The 12,717-nt window shown below is 41.3% G+C and overlaps 1 protein-coding gene across 1 annotated transcript in view; it reads left to right on the top strand.

Moving 5' to 3' along the window:
• The window catches only part of SPATA45 (spermatogenesis associated 45), a 46,407-nt gene extending 34,058 nt beyond the window's left edge, over window positions 1-12,349 (top strand). Inside the window, exon 2 of the mRNA XM_082400996.1 lies at window positions 10,724-12,349. Coding sequence (XP_082257122.1) covers window positions 12,048-12,338 — 291 coding nt within the window. The 5' untranslated portion in view covers window positions 10,724-12,047 and the 3' untranslated portion in view covers window positions 12,339-12,349. The remainder of the gene's footprint in view (window positions 1-10,723) is intronic.
• The last annotated feature ends 368 nt before the right edge of the window (window positions 12,350-12,717 follow it).

Genomic DNA, 12,717 nt, shown 5'->3' with positions numbered 1-12,717 from the left:
ACGAGAGGCCACTAAAATCATAAACTTACTGCTTCAACAGCTATCAAACTCCTCCCAGAGGCTTCAACAAACTAAATCAAAGCCTTCAGACTCTAAAAATATCTGCCATTTGTGTAAGAAACTTGGCCATTGGAAAAAGAATTGCCTTAAACTAAAACACTTTAAATAATCCTCCCGTGTTAAGCCTTCAGCTTCTCTTATGGACTGAGCTTGCTCTGAAGACAAACAAGGGGTTTTCCAATCCTTCCCCTTAATCATCTGGGTGAAACTTCCCTTATGTTTGGAAATGAGCTCCTTGTCTTAACTGACACTGGAGCCACACTTTCTGTGCTCAGTCCCACCAATCCCAAACAACCCCTTCCTCAGAGCACTGAGATAATTCAAATGGTGAGAATATCTAGTAAACCCCCTATAGTTTATAAATCCCTTCCCTTCCCTTTCCAGCTGGGCTCCCTCCACGACAGCATTCCTTCCTATTGGTTGGTTCTTCTCCTGTCAACTTCCTAGAATGAGACTTCTGAGAGAAATATCATGCTGTCATCTCTTTTTCTCAAAAGGGGGAAATTATTCTTGAGATTGACTCAGTTCCCTCAACAACTCCTGGCACTCCAAGCTCCTCAACCCTATTAGCAGTTTTTGCCCTTAGGACAAGCTTGGAAGATAACATAAACTTAAAACTCCCCAAAGAAATCCCTGAGACATTCTGGGAAAAATCCACAGCTGACATTGGGTGGATTCATTCAGCTCCCCCAATTCAAATTCAAATTGACCTTGGTAAGCTCTTCCAAGCATTAATCAATATTCTTTAAATCCTGAGGCCTTAGCAGGAATTCAACCAATCACAGAGGAATATAAGACACAAGGCCCCATAGTTCCTTGCACCAGTCCTTGTATTACACCCATTCTCCCTATTAAGAAACCCCAAGGAAGAAGAGAGAGATTTGTCCAAGATTTGAGGGCTAGTTAGAACATCATTATCCCTCATCATCTGACCATCCCTAACTCTCATACGCTTTTAATAGCAATACCTACAGAGGGTAAATTTTTCACCATAATAGACCTCTGTAGTTCCTTTTTCAGCATCCCCATGGAACCTGAAAGTCAATTCTTATTTGCTTTCACGTGGGAAGGGCAACTCTACACCTGGCTCTATGGAAAGCCCTTCCTACTTTTCGCAGATCCTAAAAATGGATTTAGTAGATGTCATTTTTTTCCACAAAGGTCTATCTACCCTCTTACAGTATGTTGATGAACTTCTCTGTTCCTCTTCTAAGGAAGCAAGTGAGCAAAATAGCATCAGTCTCCTCAAGCCATTAGCAGCTAAAGTTCATTAGGTCTCTAAGGAGAAATTAGAAGTTGTTCAAATGCAGCTCAAATACCTAGGGTACTGATCTCAGATCAAGGACTCCTTTTAGACCCTAATAGGGTCCAGTGTCTTACATTTCCAGTAGCCACAGACCAAAAGACAACTTCAAGGGTTTTGGAATCTGGCTGGATACTATGGGAACTGCATACCTGATTTTTCCTTAATTGCCCACTCTCTTTATACACTGCTCAAAGCTGAAAGACCAGATCCCTTAGATTGGGAAGGAAATGTCTTTATGACTCTCCAAAACCTGAAAAGCAGACTTCTCAGACCACCTGCTTCAGGTCATCCTAATTACCAGCTTCCTTTTTCCCTCTTTGTGTACAAAAGGGAGGGGAATGCCTTAGGTGTGCTTACTCAAAGGCACAGCGGTCAACACCACCCCTTGGCTATTGCAGTCAACAATTAGACCCTGTAGCCAGAGGTGTTTTCCCATGCCTGAGAGCTATTTCAGCCCCAGCAGCAGCTCTTACAAAATCAACTGAGGAAATAGTTATGGGCTGTCCACTTATCATCTGTGTTCCCCATACTCAATTCTTATCACACTCTGCCTTTCTATAAGCCATCTCACCTCATGAAATATAGTGACTAACTTCTCACATAACCCTTTCCTACTGCAACAACCTTAACCCTGCAAGCCTTCTCCCTTTACCTACCGATGAAACTCCTCATGGCTGTTTGACCCTGCCTGATCAGTTATTAATCCTTGGAGCTGACTTACAAGAAACCCGTATTGCTAATGCTGAAATTTAAGTTTACCGATGGTTCTTATTTGAAAAATCTTATTTGGAAAATATTGTGCCGGGTATGCAATCACCTCCTCCTTTGAAGTAATTGAGGAAACTCCACTGACTACTGCTACTTCAGCTGGCATGCAGAACTCCATGCTTTAACTGAGTTTGCACCCTAGCAGAAGGTAAAACTGTGAACATCTATATAGACAGTCACTTTGTGGTAGTTTCTGACCTTGGCACTTTTGAAACAAAGAGGATTCTTGACCTCAGGCAGGAAACCAGATTAAGAATGGAAATTGGGTGAATGAGTTGTTGGAATCAATCCAACTTCCATCTGTCCTAGTCATCGTTAAGATGCCTGGGCATTCAGAATTAAATTCAGATGAAACCAAAGGAAATAATTTGGCTGATCAGGCTGCAAGAATAGCTGTCTTATGAGCCACCCAACCTGAAATGGTTATATTAAAGTTTGACTACATTCTGAAAGAGGATCTAATGGAAATGATCAAAGAAGCCCAAACTAAGGCACGGCATAAAGGCTTTATTGGGCTGATAATGGCTGTATTTTTAGCCCATTAACTAATTTATAGTATGGCCCCAAAAGAAGACCTGTCTTGCCAGAGTCCATGTAAAGACCCCTGATGGAAATGACTCATCAGATGACCCACTGGGCCATGAGAAATGAGACAATACTGTTGGGAAAATATTTTTAAGGCCTCCAAGGAGGCACAATTAACTTGTACTGTACATCCTTAAAAAAAACCCAGAGAAACTATCCAAACTGCCCCTGGATATTTTGATTTCCCTAAAGGGCCTTTTAAGGTATAAAAGGCTATACATTTGTTCTTGTTATGATTTGCATGTTTCCTCATTGGATTGAAGCATTCCCTTACTGGCAGGCTACTGCCTCAGCAGTTGCAAAAATATTGTTGGAAAATGTTATACCCACATGGGGTGTGCCCTCAGAACTGCATAGTGACCAGGGAATACATTTTACCGGCCATGCTATGAAACAAGTCTGTGAGGTTTGGCCTATTCTACAATGTTTTCATTGTACTTAGCACCCTCACTCCTCTGGACTGATGGAAAGAAAAAATGGCATTGTTGTTAAGACTCAAGTGGCAAAATTTATGCAGACCTTAAAATGGCTTGGCCTAAGGCACTTCCTTTGGTCCTTTCAATCTGAGAACTACCCCTTTTGGGAAACACAGTCTGTCACCACTTGAAGTCATTACTGGTGACCTATGCATTTGTCTCTCTCTGCTCTTGATATAGTCAACTAGTTAAAGGAGACATGCTTCAATATTGCAACGGACTAATCAGAGCCTTAGATAAAAAACATACCCTGGTAGAACAATCTTTCCACAGTGTGCTCCTGGGACACAAGGCAACAAACATCACATTCGATAAGCAGGTGGTTTTGTCTACCTGTAAAGACATCTTCAAAAAGATTCTCTTTTTTTTTTTAAAGTTAAAAAAATTAAAAAAAATTTTTTTTTTCAAAAAGATTCTTTACAACCTAGATGGAAAGGATCATTTCAGGTACTCTGAACTAATTCTTGTCCTGCAAAGCTTGAAGGTGTTGAGTCTTGGATTCATGTTTCTCTTTTTTATTTTTTTGGGGCACGCCACACAGCTTTCCTGACCAGGGATTGAACCCAGGCCCCAGGATTGGAAGCACGGAGTCCTAACCACTGGACCACCAGGGAATTCCCATGTTTCTCATTTTTAAAAGGCTCCAATGCCCAGCTGGACTTGTGAACTGACTAGAGAATTAAAATGAAAATTAACTAGGAAGTGAAGCCAACAACATCCGATGCTGACAGCTTTCCCAAGATTCAGGACCAGGCCTCTATATACATACACACTGCTCTAACCTCATTACTAAGCCTTTCATAATTGTCCTGCTCTATTGTACTGATAAATTTACTGAGTTTGTTTGTTTTTTTTTTCTTTTTTTGGTTGCATCAGGTCTTAGTTGTGGCACACAGGATCTTTCCTTGCGGTGCACAGGCTCTTCGTTGTGGTGTGTGGGCTTCTCTCTAGTTGTGGTATGTGGGCTCCAGAGTGCACAGGCTCAGAACTTGCGGTGCACTGGCTCTCTAGTTGTGGCACATGGGTTCCAGAGCATGTGGGCTCTGTAGTTGTGGTGCAAGGGCTTAGTTGCCCCGGCATGTGGGATCTTAGTTCCCTGACCAGGGATTGAACACACGTCCCCTGCCTTGAAAGGCAGATTCTTAACCACTGGACCGCCAGGGAATTCTCTTTATTGAGGTTAATACTAATTCAACATTCTTGCTAAGGAAATCCTACTCAGTTGGCTGGTGGTTTCAGAATATCACTTAACGACTTCCTTTATTATGTCCAAGATGGTGACTAGTCAGCATTTGGTTGGAATTTGTTTAATGTTAGCTGAAGTTTTTACCTTCCGAGGGTACATTTTTGGCAAATGGGAAGAGAATATTCTAGTGAACTATTCCCAAACTATAGTAACTGGAGGACATCTCTCTGAGTGCTGGCTATGTTTCCAAGGCCACAATCATCCAGATCTAAGGACACTCTAGTTATACCCATCACCAATTTCTCCTTGGTTCCCAATGCTACGATAGATTTTCAGCACTCGGCCCTTAAAATTGTCTGCAGAGTAAAACTATATGATCGGTGTCTCCACTTTGTTTTTGTTTGACCCTGCCACAAAACATTTCTCTAAAGCCCTATTCCTTTAACATTCCAACTGCCTGGATCCTCTCTCTTTTTCCTTTACCTCTGGCATGAAGCAAATGGCTGACCAAAATTTGTAAGAAATGTGATCTCACAAGTCTACGTCAAGCTTTCTGTTGCACTGGGGCCAGATGATTGTCGGCTGACCCCTTAATAGGCTGTAATGGCTGCACGGATCCACGGCTAGAACGTATCCCTAAGTTCATAACCTGTCAGTGGAAACGTGAATAACCACTCTTGACTGGGTACGCCTTTGTATGTGATTACAAAGGAGAACCATGGGCTTATGAATGTCTAGACAGCTGGCATATGACAGGACAATGCCTTTTGTGATACCATAGCATTTCACTTCAAGTTCTTGTTAAAGAAAAAAATGCAGCCATAATCTCATAGATCTAGATGAGACTTGGCTGCCCCCCCTTTTTTTTTTTTTTTAACGTTCTTTTATTTATTTATTTATGGCTGTGTTGGGTCTTCGTTTCTGTGCAAGGGTTTTCTCTAGTTGTGGCAAGTGGGGACCACTCTTCATCGCGGTGCGCGGGCCTCTCATCATCGTGGCCTCTTCTTGTTGCAGAGCACAGGCTCCAGACATGCAGGCTCAGTAATTGTGGCTCACGGGCCCAGTTGCTCCGTGGCATGTGGGATCTTCCCAGACCAGGTCTCGAACCCGTGTCCCCTGCATTGGCAGGCAGAGTCTCAACCACTGCGCCACCAGGGAATTGGCTGCCCCCTTTTAATACCCCATATACTCTCCATTGATTACCACTGTGAAAGGATTTGTTCCTTGGACTGGTGCAGTCCATACTGACCTGTTGAACCACAGCTAAATTAAAAAATTCTGCCACTTGAGGCTTGGCTCAACAGCAGTGATCCCTGGATTCCCTAGTGAGGGTTGTACTTCATTATCTCCTTGCAGAACAGGGCAGCGTCTGTGCCCTAGCCAACACCTCCTGCTGCAACTAGATGAACACTTCTGGTGAATGTGAATTAGAACTCAAAAAAATTAGGAAAACAGCACAAAACCTCTCTGTTCCCTATCAATGTTTTCAGCTGGCTGTCTTCAGCTATAGGCACTTAGATAAGATCAGGACTTCAAATATTATTTAAGATTATTATTAGAATTTTGCTATGTGTGCTTGTATTTAAACTTCTTATGCTACTCCTCACTCAGACCTGCTGCAAAACTTCTACAAACACCAAGATTGTATTCTCTGAATGGACTGAAATGTTAGTAAGTCTTATTCACTTGAACATTCGGGTAACTTGATGAAATTCCTGGATGATGAAATTGCCTAAAGTCATTTCCTGAATGCCTCCCTGTGGCTCAGATGTGGCCTAATCCTTAGGACACCACTCCTTGACGTAGCTATTTAATCAGAGATTAAAAATTCCCCCGGAGATGGGATCTGGTTTTCTGGGAGGCGTCCAGTCCATCCCAGTGATGTGAGACAAAGCATATCTGTAAGTTGATCAGTGATGCTTTCAGAGACAAATCTGGATCAAAAGGGGAAAATATGAAATGTGAAATAAAATGGATTCACTTATGTCAAGGGGTTTTAAAATGGAGCCAGGAGGCCATTAAGGAGGTGGATCTTATGCACATCCTCACCCAGTTAAACCATGAACTGGGCCAAACCACAAGTATGCCAAGGGCTCTGCAAAAACCCCTGAAACTTGTCACGATAGTGGACTTTACACTCCTGTAGTGATAGCTTCAGTAAATCACTAGAGGGAAAAGTGACTAATGCAGACTTCCCCTTTCTGCCTTTAAAAGCCCCTGACTTTTACTCCCTAGCAGGGTACTGTTTGTGTTGCTACCTAAGTCTGTGTGCCCCCAATTGCAACTTTTTGGTCTCAAATAAACACTTTTTTTCTTGATTGTTTCCTCCCAGGTTTATTTAGTTTGACAGTTTGCAGAGCGTAGCAAACGAGAACAAGTCCAAGAAAATAGGAGTGAGATACCTTAGAATGCAGCCTGAAATCTCTTCTGCGAGAGTAATCTTTGAGCAAGGAAAATTTGTTGGCTTAAGAATTATTCAAATTGGGTTTCTTATGTCACAAATTATTTTTTTTAATTTATTTATTTTATTTATTTATTTTTGGCTGCCTTGGGTCTTCCTTGCTGCGCGCGGGCTTTCTCCAGTTGTGGTGAGCGGGGGCTACTCTTCGTTGCAGTGCGTGGGCTTCTCATTGTGGTGGCTTCTCTTGTTGCAGAGCACAGGCTCTAGGCACGCGGGCTCAGTAGTTGTGGCTCGCGGGCTGTAGAGCGCAGGCTCAGTAGTTGTGGTGCACGGGCTTAGTTGCTGCGTGGCATGTGGGATCTTCCTGGACCAGGAATTGAACCTGTGTCCCCTGCATTGGCAGGCAGATTCTTAACCACTGTGCCACCAGGGAAGTCCGTAGCATATTATCATGTTGTAAACTAATGAGTGTTACTCTTGGGCACAGCACACACAACTTCCTGAATTAATAATCTAATCTATTATACACTTTAGAAGAACTCATAATGCTTGTATTGTACTTTATAGTTTACAAGTCCTTTCATCTATTATCTTGTTTAATCCTCACAATACTGATATCAGCCCCATTTAGCAGCTAAGGAAGCTGAAGCTCAAAGATGTAGAAATCTTCCTCCAGGTTGCACTCTGACAAGGGAGGACTTGAATATAGCCCCTGGCCCTCAGGTGCCAGGGTTGTGCCCAACTGATGAAGTCTCTTGATAAGTTTTTTGCATATCTGGGAGCTTTGTTTTAAAAAAATGAAAAAAAATACCTTCTTATCTTTAGCAAGTGCCCTGCATTGGTCTGAATGGTTTTTGTACTCCAGTCTCATTAGAGTTGGGGGATTTAGTTTCTTTTGCTGACCCTTGGTATAGTTCTTTAGGGAATTAATTTCTCTGGCATTGTGAACTGCTTTCTTCAATACCAATTTCTTTCTTCTATCACTAATTTCTGTAAAAAGATAAAGAAATGATGACTTTTGTATTTGTGAAATGTATTTCTGAAGACTTTTCTAAGTTGGAGACATCTACTTCTGAGAAAAAACATTCGAATTAAATAATTACCCAAGTAAAACATGAAGTTTTAATAAAATCAGTAAAAACAGCTACAATTTACTAAGTACCTACCACAAACTCTCAGACTATAAGCTCCTTGGGGGCAGGTACCTATCTGCCCTCAGTACCCAGAACAGTACCAGGCACAGAATAGGTGCTCAAGAAATATCAGTGCATATAATAAATTGATGCCAGGCACAATGCAAAGAGCTTTATATGCATATCATTTAATTCTGTTAAAAAACAAAATTCAGCCAAGTAGATCTGAACATCGAATTGGCTTTATTAGGCAATTCATGACCTGGGCAGCATCCCACCTGGCAAGTAGAAGGGCACTCCAGGCTTGTACAAAATGGAAGGCTTTTATAGGAAGAAGGGTGCGGAAAGGGAGCTATTGGCAAAAGAAAAAAAGGGTTGTTTTTAGGCCAGGATATCTTATTTTGTGGTCGGGGGGGGTGGGGGGAGAGAAAGTCAAGGTTTTCATTATGCAGATTGCCTCTTCTTCGTCTGAGGGATGAAGAGGGCCTACATGTCAAATTACCTTATTGGTGCTGACCAGAAAATTCCAGACTGGTTGATTAAGACTGCATTGCTGGTAAAGATGGAAACTGCAATTACATTAGGTATTAAATCTAAGCTTGGCATCATGGGCTTTAGTATAAGTGATGCCATTTGGGGTCTGTGGGTTTTCTCTGTAACAATTCCAACTCCTCCCTCCTCCACCGTATACACACAAACACACAACTTAATGAAATAGGTATCTTTATCCCATTTTGCAGATGAAAAAACTGATACTAAGAGAGATCAAGTAATTTATTCAGGGACACATGGCTGATAACTAAATGGTCTCTCTGACTCCAAACTCTTAACCAGGATTCTATGAATGGAACAAAGCTGGAATGGCACAGATCAGAATATTCCATCTCCAGGGTAATATCTCAGTAGGCTCATCCACACCAGTGGACTTCAAATAGGCGTTGGGTTGCTGTATGTTAAAAGGTAATTTATAATAATATACCTATAGAAACAGTAATATATTTTCTATATATATACATTTGATTCTTGTTATTGTGGTAGTTATGTTGTATAAAGTGGCCCTGAACACTGAATTAACAGATATTGAGCCACTGCTCTTAGGGAGAATACAGGGTTAGGTTCCTGTGAGCCTTTGGTCACAGCATTTTTGTCAACCGATCAATATATAATCTTCTTTTATGTGTGTTTCAGTTTAAAGAAACATATTTAATATATGTTGTTGATTCATTAATGTTGAACTCACAGCCGACAGAGCTATAACTCATTATTGAACAAGGCTGATCTAACACACACAAGGCACATCACAGCCTTCTTGCTGCTTAGAAACACAAGACAGCACCTTAGCACTATGCTTGGGGGGCATTCTAAACAGTGAAATCAATGAAAAGAACTAAAATGAAAACAAAAAAAAGATGTGACACTATAAGGACCAGGAAAAGGACACACATGGTATGAGAGCTGAAATAAGAAGGCAGAGAGCTGCCTTGCTGCACCCCAGCTGGGGATGTGCACATCAAGGAGACTCAGATTTTTTGCTGCTCTGTGCATGTTTGGGGATGACTGTGAAAGCTCCACAGTATTGATTATTGGATAACAAATAAATTTTAGTGAGTAGGAGAATTTGCAAATATGGAATCCGTGAGTAATGAGGATCTACTCTATATATGTGCTTAATATTTTCAAAGCCCTTTAAACAGCCATAGGTTAGGCACATTATTTATCTCCATTTAAGAGGTTGTAAAACTGGGTGAATTAACCATAGAAATCGACTTGTTCCTATGTCATACATACAGTCAGTTTCATAGGCATGTGTCCTCTACACTCACACAAGTGCCAAACCTCTTCCCCCACCAAAGGGTCCCACTTGGTCTAATGCTCTGCTGTCACCATCTTGAAGTTCTCAGTGGTTTTTCCAACAAGGGTCCCTGCCTTTTCATTTTGCTCTGGGTCCCACAAATTATGTAGCTGTTCCTGATCACATAGCAAGTAAACAGGTTAATAACTGGGGGGACAAAAATACTATATATTTATCCAACTGAACAAAAAAAAATTTTTTACAGTGCTTAATTAATATATTAAAGTTACCATTTATTGAGATTTGGTTGTACTAAGTTCTTGATAATGTATTAGCTCATTTAATCCTTATGACCCTCTGTAATTTGGATATTTCCATTAAATATATAAGGAAACTGAGGCCCAGAGAAGGTAACTTAACCAAGGTCATACAGTTAGCATAGCGTGAACAGGAATCAAATCTTTTTTTTTTTTTTTAATAAACTTATTTTTTTTGCTGTGTTGGGTCTTCGTTGCTGCGGGCTTTCTCTAGTTGCGGTGAGCGGGGGCTACTCTTCATTGCGATGCGCGGGCTTCTCATTGCAGTGGCTTCTCTTGCCACAGAGCATGGGCTCTAGGCGCGCAGGCTTCAGTAGTTGTAGCACGCGGCCTCAGTGGTTGTGACTCATGGGCTCTAGAGCGCAGGCTCAGTAGTTGTGGTTCACGGGCCTAGTTGCTCCACGGCATGTGGGATCTTCCCAGACCAGGGCTCGAACCCGTGTCCCCTGCATTGGCAGGCGGATTCTTAACCACTGTGCCAGCAGGGAAGTCCCTGGAATCAAATCTTTTTGACTTCAAATCACATGCTTTTACCATTAGACTCTTGCTGTGTCTAATTTTAGTTGGCTCCAGTTTTCAGGCGATTTGTAATAAGGGTTTGATTTTGTGATCTTCTTAGTGAATTTGTGACTAAGACATCTACATTTCATTTGCAGTAAATCTAATAGGCATTTAACAAAATATAAATTAGCTCAAAAGTACATAAGAGGGGCTTCCCTGGTGGCGCAGTGGTTAAGAATCCGTCTGCCAATGCAGGGGACACGAGTTTGAGCCCTGGTCCAGGAAGATTCCATATGCCATGGAGCAACTAAGCCCATGTGCCACAACTACTGAGCCTGTGCTCTAGAGCCCATGAGCCACAACTACTGAGTCTGAGTGCCACAACTACTGAGCCCACATGACTAGAGCTGGTGCTCCACAACGAGAGAAGCCACTGCAATGAGAAGCCTGTGCACTGCAACGAAGAGTAGCCCCCGCTCACCGCAACTAGAAAAAGCCTGTGCACAGCAACGAAGACCCAACGCAGCCAAAAATAAATAAATAAATAAATTTATTAAAAAAAAAAGTCTTTGATTTCAACATGAGTCTTGTATTCTATTTATAAATTGAGTTATTTTCGTATAAAGAATGATCATCCTTATTTTTTCTGAAATTAGTGTTCGGTTAACCCAAGTTGAAAAGACTAAACACCTCTGGTAGTATATTTACAAGTCCTTTAAATATTTTAAATTTCCTTTGCAAATTTAGCATATCTGATTTTTAAGCACTTTAAATGCCTGAAAAGACAAATTTACAGGCCTAACAAACAAAATCTTCCTAAATAGTTAATAAGACTTATACATTTTAAAATTTGTTTTAACCATAGCCAGTTTGATGTCTTCTGTACTTTTTTTTGGCTGTGCCACATGGCTTGTGGGATCTTAGTGCCCTGACCAGGGATTGAACCTGCACCCTGGCAGTGGAAGCACGGAGTCCTAACCACTGGACTGCCAGTGGATTTCCTATACTTTTTATAGTAAAATACCTTTGGATATTTATTGGGAAAGAGACATCCAAAAATGTTAATTTGGTTGTCTCTGGATCACAAGTGATTCTAATTTTTCTACCTTATACTTTTCTGTATTTTCTTCATTTCCTACAATAAATACATATTATTTTTATAATCAGGAAAAGCAACAAAAGTTCCTAAAAGCAAGAATCAATGCATAGTATCACTTTAAAACCCAAAATATATTCTCTTACTGTATCCTCTTTTTTTGGCCTTTTTTTTTCCCCTGAGGAAATATCAAGACCTTAGAAAGCAATAAGAAATGGAGAGAGGTTGGGGGAGGAGGCACAGTGGTGGTGGTATTTGCAGGAGGAGAAATACCTGACTGAGGTAATCACCTGATAAAGTAACTGGAGGTGCTGGTAAATACCTGATTGTGAATCTTGGCTTCAAGGTCAAGCAGGCAATTGATAGTATTTTTTTCATTTGTTAGCAGGACAGCAAGAATCACTTGACGATTAGTTTGTCAGCATAATGGCATCTGTAAAGAGAACCAGTGAAATAATTAAAAAACTTAAAGCAGACAAACATCTCCTGGAAGAGATAAACGAAAGGCGTGAATCCAACTGCTTGGTGGAAAGAAGCAATCAAGTCAGCTTACTGAGAGTTCAAAAGAGGCATTTCAATGGTGCCTACAAGTCCCTTACTCATGCCCAAATCAAAGAAGCTGTTCCTGACAGTGGCAGGAGCTCTTGGGTCAAACTGAGTCCCCTTGTTCACAAGGAGAAAAGGCACTTTCCACTAAAAAGTAAGATGTTGTGGTAGGATTCCTACCCAATCGACAGGAGGAATCCAGAAATAAACTTAGGAGTTATTTCTGGGGTTGAAAGAGGTTCATATGTATTGCTCTGGGATAGTTGAAAGGCAATCTGTCTGAAGTTAAAAGCATCAGTAAACTAGGCTAGTTGATGTGAGATCTACTACAGACCAGAGATTCTCATATTCTTGTGCTTATAGGATCCCAGAGTCCATTTTCAGGCTGGCTCATTCAATAGGCTCTAGTTTGGGCCCTGGAATCTGCATTCTCAGCAGGCTAAGGTGATTCTGATGCTGATGGCCTGAAAACCGTATTTTGAGAAAACTCCAGAGGCCTCCTCTATCATCAATTTCTGTTGCCTCTGCAAAGGTTTCATGTGCAAAATTG

The sequence above is a fragment of the Balaenoptera borealis genome (assembly GCF_965194805.1).
Source record: "Balaenoptera borealis genome assembly, chromosome: 1".
In the NCBI taxonomy this organism is placed as follows: domain Eukaryota; kingdom Metazoa; phylum Chordata; class Mammalia; order Artiodactyla; family Balaenopteridae; genus Balaenoptera; species Balaenoptera borealis.
This window is presented reverse-complemented; position numbering and strand designations above follow the sequence as displayed.